We start from the raw sequence: 14866 nt of genomic DNA on the forward strand, positions 1-14866 counted from the left end.
ACTGGAACAAACAAGCTAAAGCTCAATCAGGCAGCACCATTTGATTCTTTGTGTGCCCCCATTATCACCTGCCAATCAGTGTGGAAAAACTGCTGCTGGATTAGCTTATATGTTTTTTTTCAACTGACATCATTGTGTGTGGATTTGTCTTTATTCTACAAGGTATTAGTCAGATTGCAGATCTGTCCCCCATCTGACTCGTCTCACATGCTTTATAACTTACCACTCATCTGCCTGTGCCGACTAGTGCCCATTAATCCCCACTGACAGGACCACCACCAGATTGCCAATTGGACGTGTCCCCATTAGTGTGACATTGATCTGGATGTCCAGGCAAGAAAAAGGGAAGACCTTGAGCTGGAGAGGCATTTGACCTCAACTTAAGGAAAGTGGAAAGGGTATTAGAGATTTGTTTTTCCCCAACAATTAGGTAAGTAAGCTGAAAATGTAAATGGAATTCGCAAAGAAAAGCTTCAATGTGGAAATAAAGTTTCATTTTAAAAATGTGTGATGAGGCCGGAGAAAGGGACAGGGAATGTTCCTTCGGCAAAAAGCATTCTTTCCGGTCTGATCACTCTGTAGAGCTGTAAAAATCCCGGCTTCCCCTACAGTTGCCAAGACTAGATGAACACGAGAGTTGAGTTATACAGGCCCAGCCAATCAAGATAGGTGAAGATGGCAAAAAGAAAGAAGATGGTGAGGCCCCGTTACAGAACAGGGAGTGTGAGTATACAGGATTTAGTTCCGCTTTAAGGCCCCTTGACCCGTGGCAAATTTTGTGGTTTACTTTTACATAAACATAAACTTAACTAAAATACCATAAACTCAGCTGATACAGCCAATAAAACCTTTATATAAATGACAACATTTTCAGTGATAAAAAAATGCATTAAAATAGCAGACACAACAAGCGTCAGTGAATCGACCCCCCTTTATCTTGCTTCCGCTTAACCTTCACATGCATCAGAAATTGTGTTACCTCCGCAATACTCATAACATACCCTTTCTATTATTCTGCTGATCGTCATGGCTATGTACTTCCATTGCAGTGCCGGCTCTTCGGAGCTTCATAAGCAGCTGCATAAAAGTTATTTTCAGTGAGTTGTTAACGAGCCGCACAAGCTACACAGTGTTAATTAAGCACTTTGGTGCTTAATAAAATGCATTAATTGGAAATCTGCTTTACAATAGAAATTAGAATATAAAAAACAAGGATGCATCGCACAGCTATAAAAAGGTTTGCTTTTATGAAAGGTCGCATTGTAATATACAAGAAACAAGGTCACTGGGCGCTTTACTTAGTGGTTGGCGATTGACAGGTGGTGTTATCCCATGGGGGTCACATATCTGCCCTTAAACAAAAGCATTCCAGGTAAACATATTGTTAAAACAGAGATATAAAATTTGTTCTTCCATGCAAAAAAAAATATTAAAGTAATGTACTAACCTGGAAAACAGCATGTGGTAAGGTGCACCCTTGGGTGTTCTCCCCACCCCCTAGTGTCACACAGCTGTATAGGAAGAGTAATTCTGCAGACTATTTCACTCTATCACTGTATATGGATCTTCTCTATGAACTGCTAGTAAACATCATATTGCAGGAGTCTTTCTCAACTTTGGGGGACCCTTGAAATAACTTTCTGCTATTCAGGGAACCCCTGCTATAAATATTATATCCACAGCTCACAGTATATTAGTGAGGTGGTCAGTGGGAAGAATGCATTTTACATTGCTGACAAGTGGGAAAAATATCACCACCTTCATTTGGTAACATTCCACAGAACAAGAAGTAGACCTAGGAGGCTAGGCTGTTACTGAGCCTTGCACGCAGAGAAGCACAGTGGCACCTGAAGGTCAGACTTTTAATAAAATACAGCAGTAAATTTACACCAATAAATTAATTTACAGTTAAAAAGAAAACATATTGTAAAACGACAAAAGAAAACACATTTTTTGTTAGAATTTTTGACTTTGTCAGCCTAAAATGGATAATAAAAACACCCTGACACTGCTATATGTAGTCTAAATATCTCTGGTCAATAAAGCGTTAAATTCCTGGACAGGATAATGCCTGCACCTACCGGTTCTTTGCACCTTTGAGATGGTCTCAGCCATGTCAGCGCCACCTATCTTTTTCCCCCCTCCAGCTATCAGGCCCATTCATGTGTCAGCTCCGCAGTCTTAGTCACCCCTGCCAAGAAGCATCAAAGGCGAGGTGTAAAAATAATCCTAGCATCTGCTTCTCTCCCCAGACTGGGTGCAGCTGATCCGACACCTTGGCACGGGTACCTGTGGGGGTGGATTCTAATTTCCATAACCTTGATCTGAAGGGAAGGACACGTTTCTCCTTCACAAGCTCTTTAGTTGAAGTTGGCACCATGCTGACTAGTATGTAAAATGGTAGAGACACGGCACTAAATTTTCCTTTTGATGTTTTATAGGATACTAATATCGTAACTGTGAGCTGTGAAAACGGCATTACCTACCGCCGACCTAACCAGCATCCAATGTCTCTGGAGGTTTGTGACTGTTGGAGAGTCGAGAACAGCAAAAGGCAGAAAGTGCAATGTCAGAATAGTCAACATACAGGAAGAAAGTTGCAAGAGATATCCCTGGTCTCAGCCCAGATTGTGGCTTATAGGTAACTTCCAGGCCTAAAGAGTAATAACAGATAATTCCACTGATTGCAGTGTAAGCAGCTGTTGATTAATCAGAACAAGAATGTCACCTTCACTTAACAGTGGGGTGCAGATGTCCACTTGCCATTACTTCTTTCTACATATAGAGTAAATGTAGGGTAAATTCTTACAATACAAAGCATGCTGCTGACAGATAGTAGAGGGCAGTGGGACATGCAGACACGATCCAACCACCCTCAGGATGACAAACATCCAAGCACTACAAAGTGCTCCATAAACTGGAAAAAGAAGTTAGAGTAGATGGTACTGATCATAGTATTGTATAACACTATCACAATCTAATATTCAGGATCGATCTACATCTATAGGGTGGCTACAATGCCTTGCAGAACCCTGGCAGCAACAGCATAGCTTCCTTATGTGCACATCCACAGGTGGGTCTACATCCTAAGGTTCCATCCCTCAGTGCACCTTGGATTCAAACTCTCTACCCGTTCCTCTTCTGAGGCACTCTGTACAAATTTCATATATCTGTTGCCCTAAATCAATTATTAGATATACTGCGGTTTTCATTTATGGTCCTTAAAACATTTAGATTCTGGAAACGGTCTATCAGAACTTTGATTTTACAGCTTATACTTTTGCCTCTGTATAGCCTGCAACACTGCACATCAGCTCGGAAGTGGCAATTTCAAACAGCCTTATGCAAATGTTAAAAAAGACACACAGTGCGCATTCAGAGTAAAAGTGGCCACATCTTTGTTGAAAAAGAAAAGAAAGGTAGTATGATTGCTACTTACACATGACATTGAGAAAAACATTGTCCGATGCCAGGACCACTTTCTCCCTTGTGGCCCGATCGTAGATCCCAACGTGGCATTCGTAGGGTCCGTTGTCTGAAATGCGCACCTCTGGCAGCCTGGTGGAACAAGAAAAATAAAAGCAGTTAATTACCTCATCCAAGCGGAGCGAACTTACGTATACAGAACAGCCCCAGTCGAGATTCAATAACAATAAAAAAAAAACTGGTTTTATTAGGAAGAGAGTGGCCACTGTAATAGAGAAAGCTCCATGCGGGTTTTATGAACTGTGAAAATGGCTGTTTCATCTCCCAGCGCCTGCGCGCACTCACAAACTTTCTTTGAAGTGTAATGGGGTTTCAGGCAAACAAGTATAAGAAAAAGGATAAAAATTGCTAGAAAAATATCAGATTATTGCGAAATGGCCAGAAAATTGAACAAGTATGTTGATTTTCTGCCCAGACAAGCACTTGCGCTCCTGGAATAATGAATCTACCAATTAAAAATAACCTTGAGAGAAAAAAAAGCAGCTTAACATTGAACAAACATGTAATTACATCTGATTTCCACTTCCCTGACACTGTGAGCAATAACGGTTTTATTTCCATAATCATTTTAATTTGCAAAGTGTTACATACACGTCTGTGTCAGTGGGTCTGGTTTCGGTCAGTGGTTTGGAGTGCCACCATGGAAATCTCTCACAGAAACTACACTCAGGGCCATCTATACGGCTATATGTACGAATACACCTGGCCATCACACCTATCCTAAAGAACAAAGGTGTGCGGATGACTAACCTGGGCTCTGTGAATACTACAAAGACATTATAGACAATTGTGCTATTGCAACCTTGTGGTGTTGATTTAGAAAAGATTATTTTCTGTCCCAGCACGACTGTGTACAAAGGCAGCGCCATAAAGACATGGGGGAACTCGAATGTCCTGCACAGAGCCCTGACCTTAACCCTACTGAACTCCTTTGAGATGAGTTGGAACGGGGAGCCAGGTCTTCTCACCCAACTTTAGTACCTGATCTTACAAATTGGGGGAATTTGCAAAGAAACCCTCCTGAATCCTATGGGATGCTGTTTCAGAGGAGTGAAGTCAAAGATGCAATGCAGATATTCTTCCCAGAGTTTTATTAAGTCAGGTGGAAAGAAGCTGTAGATGGATAGTAAAGCTTGTATTGTGAGCCAACTTTTCAGTAACCAGTTGGGTGGTAACTGAGAAGTGCTGGGTGATGCGCCCGATTAAAAGAGGCTTGGGAGAGCACTGCAAAGAGAGGCAGCTCCATAATAATGGCCATGCTTTGTAGTTAATTGGTAACTCTGCTTTCCATAGAGAACATGTTGTACTGCAAAGTTCCAGCTTCAATTCAACCTTTCAGACAACAGAAGATTTGAATTGAGTCCCATGAGCAGACGACTTTGGTACCCATACAGGTAATGATGCATTTTAGAACAACCCTTTTATTTACATAACAGGTCTGCAGGGTCTCTTCTACACATAAAACCTAATTTTTTCCAAAGAGCAGAGCTATTCCTTAAAACTGAACCACAAACAGAAATTTCAATGCATTTCCCAGGAGGTTCGGCATCAAATTGCATTCATTTGTAAGGAATAAAAGATCAGATTACTGAGAAATGCAGTATTTAGATTACAGGGCCTGTTGGCTAGATTGCTCCCCTAATACTATGTATCGTAGCATCATCTTTCAGCCTGAGGAGTACATTGTAGCTGTAGAACATAAAGCTATTTAGATAATAGTCAAAAATCTTTTTATAGATATAAATGTAAGGAAAGGGAAGAAAAAAGCATTGTAATTAAAGCAAACATAGAGTTCCATCCATGTAACTTCAAGGGCAATTCTAGCTAAGTGGCAGTACATAATGCGTACAAACTATATGAACGTTTTCACCTGTCAAATGGAGTGTAAAGTGTTGCACAGAACTGCTGAGATCACCCCACCTCTGTGTGTTAAATGGAAGGATTGAATAGGAAAGATAGGATGGCAGTACCGCTGCACAAACTCATGTTTACTTCACTTTCCATTGGTACAGCACACTTCTCTATCATGTAGAAACTATACATCAAAGAACAAATAATATCTTCAATGGGGTTATTTCATATCACAGTGTTCTGGCACAATGTGTTTTCAAGCGTCAGAACACGGAAATGAACAAGAACACAATAAGTTTAGGTAGATATATGCACTAGCTGAGTAATATCAGTTTGTTAAAGCACTATGTATCATAAACTACCGTATTTTTCGGACCATAAGACACACTGGACCATAAGACGCACCAGTTTTTTAGAGAAGGGAAATGAAGAAAAAAAAGATTCTGAAACAAATAGTGTCCTAAAATATTTTATGTGCATTAAAAACCAACAGCACAGTCATAAACACATGTAATAAACCCTGTAAAGTAAACAGCAGCATTTAGAACCATTATTAACAAAGTCAGCAAAAGACAAAATTACTGTAAAACACAATAACGAGAGACTTCAGAAATAAAATAGAATAAAGTTGAAGATTTACGGTAAAGGTTCTGCTCGTTTTATGAGAACCCCAAGAACTCCTCATTGCTAGAGTCAGAATCTAGAAAGCTCAGTTCCTCACAGTGCAGTGACGTCATCACGTGTCCCACGCCACTCACTGATTGGATGACGAGGGACAGCTTTGGGTCCCAGGAAATCTTTGGAGCTTCTTCTGTGAACTCCGTAGGACGCCATCAAGGTGGACCAAACAGCAAGCCTCGTCCATGTCGGGGCATCCGGTACTGGACCAGGACCCCTTTGGATCATGGAATCTGTAAGTATTAGGGCGCTTTCATTGCCCAAACCCCCTCTCTGCTTACCTACCTATAAACGACAGGTAAACAAACAGGGGTTAATGCCCCTTTAATTCTGCTTTTATAACAAAAGACATTAACCTCCTGGGCGTTACACTGAGGTCTGGATTTCTGTACCAAAAGCGTTACACTGTTTTTCATGAAATTTTTTTTTTTTTACATTTTAGACCTGTAAGTTACAGAAATATGTCAGAACAAGGGTCTAGTAGATATCATGAATATAAAAAATGTTTGAAACACACAATCATGTAAAAAAAAAAATGTACTTTTAATAAAATCCTATCCTATTTTTTTTTTGCATAGAAATTTTTGTTTGTATTGTGGGTTTGTAATTCTTAGGATTAACTCCCGGGTATGATAATTATATTTATTTATTAAAATCATAAATTATAATATAATACATAAATATAAATAATAATTTAAAACAATAATGAAATAATAGACAACAATGTAATCTAAAAATAAAATTAAAAATGTACGGTACTTTTATTTTTATGTTGTGTGGTGTTTTTGTACTGTAAAAACCATTTAGAAGCAGATTACATTGTACTCTGCCTTTAAATTTCCCTCCCTGACACCCCCCCATACATGACCAATCACATCACTGGAAGATGACTCATCCTCCGAGTGATGTGAGGGGGGGATTTCCCTACCTCACACAGAGACACAGGCACAGGCTGGAAGCTGCTCATATCTCCGGAGAGATGCATAGCATAATGTAGATTTCTGCATTGTACTATACATCTCACTACAGATACCAGCAAGCGGAGCTGCGGACACTGGGTGAGTATTTCCTTTCAGTTGTAAGCCGATTGTCATACAATGTATGACAATCGGATTGCAATATAACATTTGTTTACATTGTCTTTGTGTTGTGTACCGTATGTGTGATTTTACTATGTGTGCTGTGAGTGATTCAGGGAACACTCTCAGCATGATTGGCTGACAGTCATGTTAGGAGAATGCTCCCAGCATGACTTTGTCAGCCAATCATGCTGAGAGTGGGAGGACGCCGGGAGCAAGATACAGGAGACACAGTCACTCTGGCCGCGCTGGAGACAGGAGAAAAGGCAGAGGGGGGACGGGACAGCAGCTGGGAAGGATACATTTTGATACATTTGGACCATAAGACGCAGGGACTTTTTCCCCCCACTTCTGGGGGGGAAAAAAGTGCGTCTTATGGTCCGAAAAATACGGTAATAAAGTTTTAAAAAATATAATCAAGTACTGGTTCTTGCCAACATGCATATAAATGATTGCCAGTAACACATAACCAAAACAGAATTGCGTGAAACTTAAGTGAAAGGACGTGGATGCACTCTAGCTCCTATCCAATCAAATTGTGACTCTCAGAGCACTCAGGATAGGTTAGGACATGGTGGATAAGTGTGGCATCCCTAGGCACTCCGGGATGTGTATCTAGCATCATCGGCATCACAAGCAGCTGCACATTGCGGTCAGCGGCTCCTTCTAATCCGGGATGCTGATCTTCCCATGTGAAGATACCAGAGAAATATTGCAGGACTATAAATAAGTAAACGGGACTGAGAGTTCATTTTTAAGAATTTGCTCCAGGTCTTGTTGGAAGTTTTTCTCTACACTGAAATATATTCTTATGCGATATATTATTTAGACTTGTATTTTAATAATTCAGAACACCATTTATACATCTGTCAGGCTGGAGGAATACAGGAGACTTGATTTACTGTTCGCTGCTCCTCGTCATGAATTTCACTAGACATTGTGGTTCTGCTTATGTAGCTAGGCTGGTTATCGCTAATGATGCATAAAGAACAACTCTGCACTAATTATAAAGCAGTATGTTGTGCTGAGAAGACGAGCTGTTTGAATCATTAACCACAAAGGGACCATCTGACACCCGTACATGATACCCTCACAAACTATGTAGAGACAAGCCTCCGCTATATCATAGTGATTGACAGCTTGCACATGGAGGTGCAACAAAGGCCCACGCTGCAGGTAGTTTACAGCTCATGGGGGGGCGGGACTTTTGGGTGCTAAAGGCCCTCATTTCAGAACTTCTGTAAAGAATCATGTTCATGTTCTATAACAAAGATCAGATCAGATAAGTCGGTATAATTAAAATGAGCAAATATTTCTGCATGTGTGTCAAGCCAACCGGCTGTAATCCAGATTGATGAATTGTTTTTTTTCTGATTGATTGTAGTTTTCTAATGACGCCATATCTGCTCCATCCTTTCATATTTTAATTGATGATGAATCACATGTTTGTGATCGATCATACCTAGATCAATCACAAATCAATATGTGTGTGGTTACCTTTAATCTACAGTTGTCAGGGACAGACTTGCACCTCGGTTAATCACAATATGACTAATAATCATTCAACAGCACTAACTAGTAGAGAACCTATATGTCAAAAGCAACTATGGTTGGACCCCATACATATATAAAAATACACACAAAAGCAGGGATTCCTCCTGCTGGTGACCCTTCTAGTATTGGTGACCCCACAATTCTATCTATATAGAGGAATCAGAAACTCCTTCCTCCTGCTGGTGACCCCTCTAGTGATGGTGACCCCACAATTCTATCTATACAGAGGAATCAGGGCCTCCTTCCTCCTGCTGGGACCCCTCTAGTGATGGTGACCCCACAATTCTATCTATATAGAGGAATCAGGACCTCCTTCCTCCTGCCTCCTTCCTCCTGCTGGTGACCCCTCTAGTGATGGTGACCCCACAATTCTATCTATATAGAGGAATCAGGACCTCCTTCCTCCTGCTGATGACTGTTCTGGTGTTACATCCCACAATTCTATCAATAATGTGGAATCAGGACCTTCCTTCTGCTGGTGATTCCACTAGCAATACACCCCAGAATTGATCTAACTTTCCCAGCTGCCTGGAAGTATGTTTTTTCTGTCACCTGTATATACTGATAAAAAATATCTAAAAGTAATTTAAAAAAAAATGTAATTGCAATGTAGTTGCTATAATATTCTCCCTCCAACACTGCTGAAGGTTTGTTTCTTGCCATCATTCCATTGTACTCTAGGACTGTACATGTGTATCACTTTGTCCATCAGTTTGAGTCGTACAAGAAACGGTAGTGGTTTCTGAGAACACTCAGACATCTCCCCTTCCTTTTCATTTGTTTGATGCAGCCAAAGTTGCAGACTATCTGAGATGAAGTTGTGATCCCTCTGCCTCCCGGTATCAGGGCCCCCTTCTAAAGTGGATTAAGAATGCCAGGCCGTGCATTCACTTCGGCAATGGAGGAGTATCGATCAGGACGCGGTGAGCCGTCACCAGTCAGGATTCAGATAACAGCAGCGCAGGATGGAGACACCTTTCAGCAGCAATAGGGCAAAATCAATAAACTATTAATAACTTCATGGGATCAAGCAGATTGCTGGGTAATGCAGTTTAGCCGCTTGAGTTTACCAACACTGACAGCTCCTCAGAAGGGTAAGTAATTGTGTTACGGAGCGGGAGCTGACACGGTGATCACAACAGCGGTGCTGAGAGAAGATAATGTAAGTATTAAATTCCACAGCTTTCTCAACTCCCCCTCCATCCTAATCCGGCCCTGCTGCGGACAACGGAGGCCGAGGACATGCTGTACCAAATCATTCACTCTGCATAATATGCAAAAAAAAAAAAGAACTTTGGCTTAATGTGAGAAAACAAACCATTTATATTTAGTGAAAACTGCTTATTTTATGAAATTCATTCAGTCTAATGGAAAAGCTGAATATCAATTTAAAATGAGGACAAATCACTGAACAACAAACATTTACACTTTTATTTCTGTAAAGCGGAACTGTGGGCAGATATAAACCAACGAATGCTGATGTGTATTTAATACAATAATAGGAAATATATTTACAGGCAGCTAGTGTAAGCTTGTGATTATAACTCAGTATCAGCCTGTTATTTTTACCCATGAGATACTCTCAGACTGATAGATTGGCAGCTCTAAGGGCCAATCACAAAGAGTAAGACCTTTAGATACGGCTCAGTGGTCTTCTGCTGTTCCTGTACTGTCCAGTCACATGATGGGGGTGGGAAAATGACCAAACTCTAATGCTTAACTGCAATAAGAAGCCTGGTCACCAACTGGGCTTGACCAGAATGCCAAATTACCATTGAGCCTGACCCCTACAATAAAAGTGTAGTGGGATAAAAAACTCCCTTAAAGCATTTATATTCTACCTCCAACACAGTCACAAATGCTATAAGGGAGCTGTACATGGTCACAAATGCTCTAGGCGAGCATTCTATTGTAGGGGTCAGACCCAATGGTAATTTGGCGTTCTGGTTCACCAAGTTGAAGACCAGACTTTTGCAGTTAAACATTCGAGTTTGGTATCACTGACTCTACCAAGGGGCCCATAGAGCAACCTTCGGCTCTTTAGTTCTTACCTGTTGACCTGTAAAATACATGGTCTGTTATTTGGTCAAAAATTTCTTACTACACAACTTAGTTCATTGTGACCTGCTTGTAGTTTGTTTCTCTAAATTATAAAAATACATTAAAGAGTGCAAGAATGGATTGTAAAAATAGATATTCTGCTTCTGTGCATTTCACTACCAGTTGATTTTAATACATTGATGAAGTCTGTAGTAATTTTATTTTTAAATTTAAAGGCCTGCGTCTGTGGGGTTGAGTCCTTTATCTCCACTCAGTATGTCAGTACACCAATATAAGGCCCAAATTCCCCAAGTACTCAACGTAACATGTGCAGGCAACATAAGTAAATATTCCAACCTGTCACAGAATATTGTGTAAAACTAAGCAATTTATAACCAGTAAATGGCTCCATCGGGAAATGCAATTCAGAACAAGCGCACAAAGCAAAACGCATTGCCCAGCATTTGATTTTGACAGCTAGGGACCAATTTAGAACTTACCTTTGGAATTATAATAAAATATAAATTCTCAGTTGAATAGATATTTTGAATTGTATATGTGAACATTAGGCATTACATCAAGATGCTTGTGTAGGGTATAGAACCAATACTTTGCATGTAGAGAATTTATTCTGGTGGCAGCAGAGATCACATCAAGTTAGTTATACCATCGATCCAGCAGGGTACAGGAAGAAACAGACTAAAACTTCGTTCAGGAAATATGAAAACATATTTGGGAACCTAATGTAAAGCTAAAACTAAGTGAGGGAGTGGTAAAACCTGTCAGATCTAATTGGTGTCTCTGTCTCTGCTGAGCAAATCTGCTCTCTTATTTCTTTATAAAGAAAATACAAAATTTGTCAGGAACAGAAGGTGAGGGAAATCTAAAAATCCAGCAGGGAGATATATTCCAATGTCAACTTTCCAGGAGGGATTTCCCCATTGCGTTGAAGAAACTTCCTGTTTTCTACTCCATTCAAAAGAAATGTTTTCTCTTTACATACATGTTACCTGTTGCTGAACAAACTAAAGGAACAGTCTAGACAAAATTTTTTTTTGGGTGGTCAAAACTCCCAAGAGTTTATAATACCTCTCAGAGATTTCATTGTAGCAATATGTAATAATGATGGACAACCCATTTATGGGAGGGTAATCTCATCACCAACCTTTCTAATAGACTGTTGTTTGAGAGATACTAGGATGTAGATCTCAGCTCTAGAATCACACACACATAAAAAGAAATCACCACTGAATCTAACTAGTTAGCAAAAACTCAAAAATAAAAGATCAGTGTTAAGGAACATTGGCTACGAAAGCCACACATCAGCATAAAGGCAGCATTAACATCTGTTCTCTATTTTTATATATAGAAGATAGAGATTTATGTGAACCAGATCCTGGTGTGTTAAAGTCTTCTAATAAGAGATCTGTAAAACTTTGCACTCTGCAATGTGTCCCAACCAAACATATGGGCCTTGTCCTTTAAAATATGATAATGTCAAAGCTCTAATAGGATCATTGTCATATCTCAGGATTTTGTGTCCAAGCTGCCATAAAAACATGGAGATAATGAAAAAGAGACATTCAGCTTCAACAACTTGTCTTATTATGATTAATAATCAATATATGAAAAGGCCAATTCAATTTGAAAGTTTTGCAACACCCCACATCTTCAAGGCTTTAAGATATAGTAAAATATGATCAATGTACTTTTGTTACATTTTAAACTTATTCCTTGAACTTGCTTCAAACTTAAGCTGCGTACACACTTCCAATTTTTATCGTTGGTAAACGAACGACGAACGATCCTGCACGATATCTGCGAACGATCGTATGGCACCGATCCTGTACATACAGATAACGACACGATCGTTCAAAGATATTGTACACACGATAGATGCGATCGTTTGAACGATACAGGAAGTGACGTGCACCACAGGAAGTGAGCGAACGTTCGTTCATCGCGCATGCTCAGACCATGGACGATCACTGAACGACCGTACACACGATAGATGGTCAACGATCGTCATCCGATCCGCCGGTCCGGTCGTTCATTTCCAACGACTATCCTCGTTCGTCGGCGTCGTTGGTTACTTTTTTACGAACGATTTTTGGCCAATCGGTCGTTCGTCTTTCGTTCGTTGTTCGTTTCCAACGATAAAAATTGGAAGTGTGTACGCAGCTTTACTCTATATATTGATAATGTATTCATATATTGTTGAATCTAAAGTTCTCATGAATGTGCATTGTTGGAATGTTGGCTTTTTCAGGTACATATTGCTAGATAACTTTAAATATGTTGGCCGTATATCCTCTCTTCTAGCATATTTCCATGTTTTTACGTCAGCTTAGACAAAAAGCTCTGACACAGGAGAGCAATCTAAATACATTGCAATGTTTGGAAGGCTAATGTCCATAATATGGATGGGTAATATTATATAGAGTGGTGTTGGGCCCTCAGCCATACCGGGGTTTACTGAAGAGTGTGGCTCCAGCTTGTTCGCTCTTTTAGACCCGTATATATATATATATATATATATATAAAGCACGGGCTGTTTACAAAGCAGACTTGGCCTCAGACATGTCTGTTTGAGGGTGCGCGGTCAGCATCTTGAAGCCAGCCGGGATATCTCAATGGAAGCTCACTGAAGCAGAATGATCCAGCTTGACAATGGGTCACAATGCTCAGCAAGCAAGAGAGAAATGGTTATACGGAAATCAGGCTTTTTAATTTTTTTCTCTATTCTGTTAGTGACAATAAGAAGCTATCACTTGGCAAACAAATAGCAAGCATCTTCTGCTGGGCCCTCTCCACCTGACAGGAGGCCAGTGTCTTCTTTCCAAGGCCTACCGAGCTGCCAAATGTGACTAGATTAGGGAAAAATCCCCTCTTTAACCCATTGTTTGGTCATTTATATGGTTTTGCTAAACAGTGCATCAGAGCTCCATGTCGCCTCTTTCTTTATGTTGTGTTGATAGGTGGGAAGGTCTTACCTACTGGGCTTCTCTGTGTTAGATACATGCAGGCTGGGACAAAGTTTGGGTAAAGTAATGTTGAGTCTGAACCGGGGGTAAAAAGTGTGTAAAAACGGCTTACAGACCACACTGAAAAAGCAAAAAACTTTTTTTTTTTCTTTTTTACAGACAGACTGAAGAGGGCCAAGAGGAAGGAAATATTCTGAAATATACATCCAAGAAAAGAAGTCCCCATTCCATGATTCATCTTCTTAATAAAGGTTTGAGCAGCTCAAGAGGTAAGGACTGTCTGCCATCAATATGAAAACTAAGACTTATCAGTAAGCATGTTTAATGAATCAAGGATTTTATATTGATGACTTTTCTTTTCAGACACTAATAAATATCTACAGTCCGCAGATTGGACCCCATTTTCTTAGACATTTATCTTATTCATTGGGACAAGACAATGTTCAGAAGCCATGATCTGCAACTGCCAAGGTGGAAGATGTATGCTGGTCTCAGAGAGTTACATTAATTACGGTGTTAAGTTTCAGCTAGATATTTAGAAAATTTGAAATGACAGAAAAAATTGAGAGCAATATAAAACCTGCCATTGCTGAACTCTTCTTTTGCAAATAGCACTAGCTCCTGGTTTAGGCTGATGTCACACTAGCAATCATTGCAACTGACAAAGTCAGTGATAGATCATTTAAATGTGAAAGGGCGGACACTCTTCTGCCTGTATATGTCATTTTATTGCCAGCAAGATCAGCAAAGCATTGCTCTTTTACTGCTGAAAATGTCACAAAAATACAATGGTGTAGCAAGGCCACAGCTCCTTGGTCGTGTGGCCTTGGTCTCTAACAGCCCTTTCTAAATGTTGGGGGGTGCATTACATAAAAGGCATTAAAGTCTCATGACTTCAGCCTACAGGTAAAATAATCCACATTGATCCCAGTCCCTTAAGTGACTCAGAGACTGAAGTAATGCAAAAAATGTTTTCAAATATTTTACCAAGCCATTATGAACTTAACTTACTATGTGAAACCAATATTAAATGAAATTAATCTTACTAATCTAATAAAAATAAGCTCTCCTGGAAAACATTTCGCCAGTTAAAATGAATCTTTTATCAAAAATATTTTATCTCTTTTAATTTTTCATTTAGTATTGCATTATTTACATATACTTCAGTGTCTATCTGGAACCCAGCCTTCCTAT

At 39.9% G+C, this 14866-nt stretch overlaps 1 protein-coding gene across 1 annotated transcript in view; it reads right to left on the reverse strand.

Moving 5' to 3' along the window:
* Nucleotides 1-2493: 2493 nt before the first annotated feature.
* The window catches only part of LOC140341185 (immunoglobulin superfamily member 21-like), a 158747-nt gene continuing 146374 nt past the window's right edge, over nt 2494-14866 (reverse strand). The window contains exons 4-5 of the mRNA XM_072426739.1: nt 3440-3558; nt 2494-2654 (exon numbers count right to left, since the gene is read on the reverse strand). Coding sequence (XP_072282840.1) covers nt 2494-2654; nt 3440-3558 — 280 coding nt within the window. The remainder of the gene's footprint in view (nt 2655-3439; nt 3559-14866) is intronic.

This window comes from Pyxicephalus adspersus, chromosome 11, assembly GCF_032062135.1.
Source record: "Pyxicephalus adspersus chromosome 11, UCB_Pads_2.0, whole genome shotgun sequence".
In the NCBI taxonomy this organism is placed as follows: Eukaryota; Metazoa; Chordata; class Amphibia; order Anura; family Pyxicephalidae; genus Pyxicephalus; species Pyxicephalus adspersus.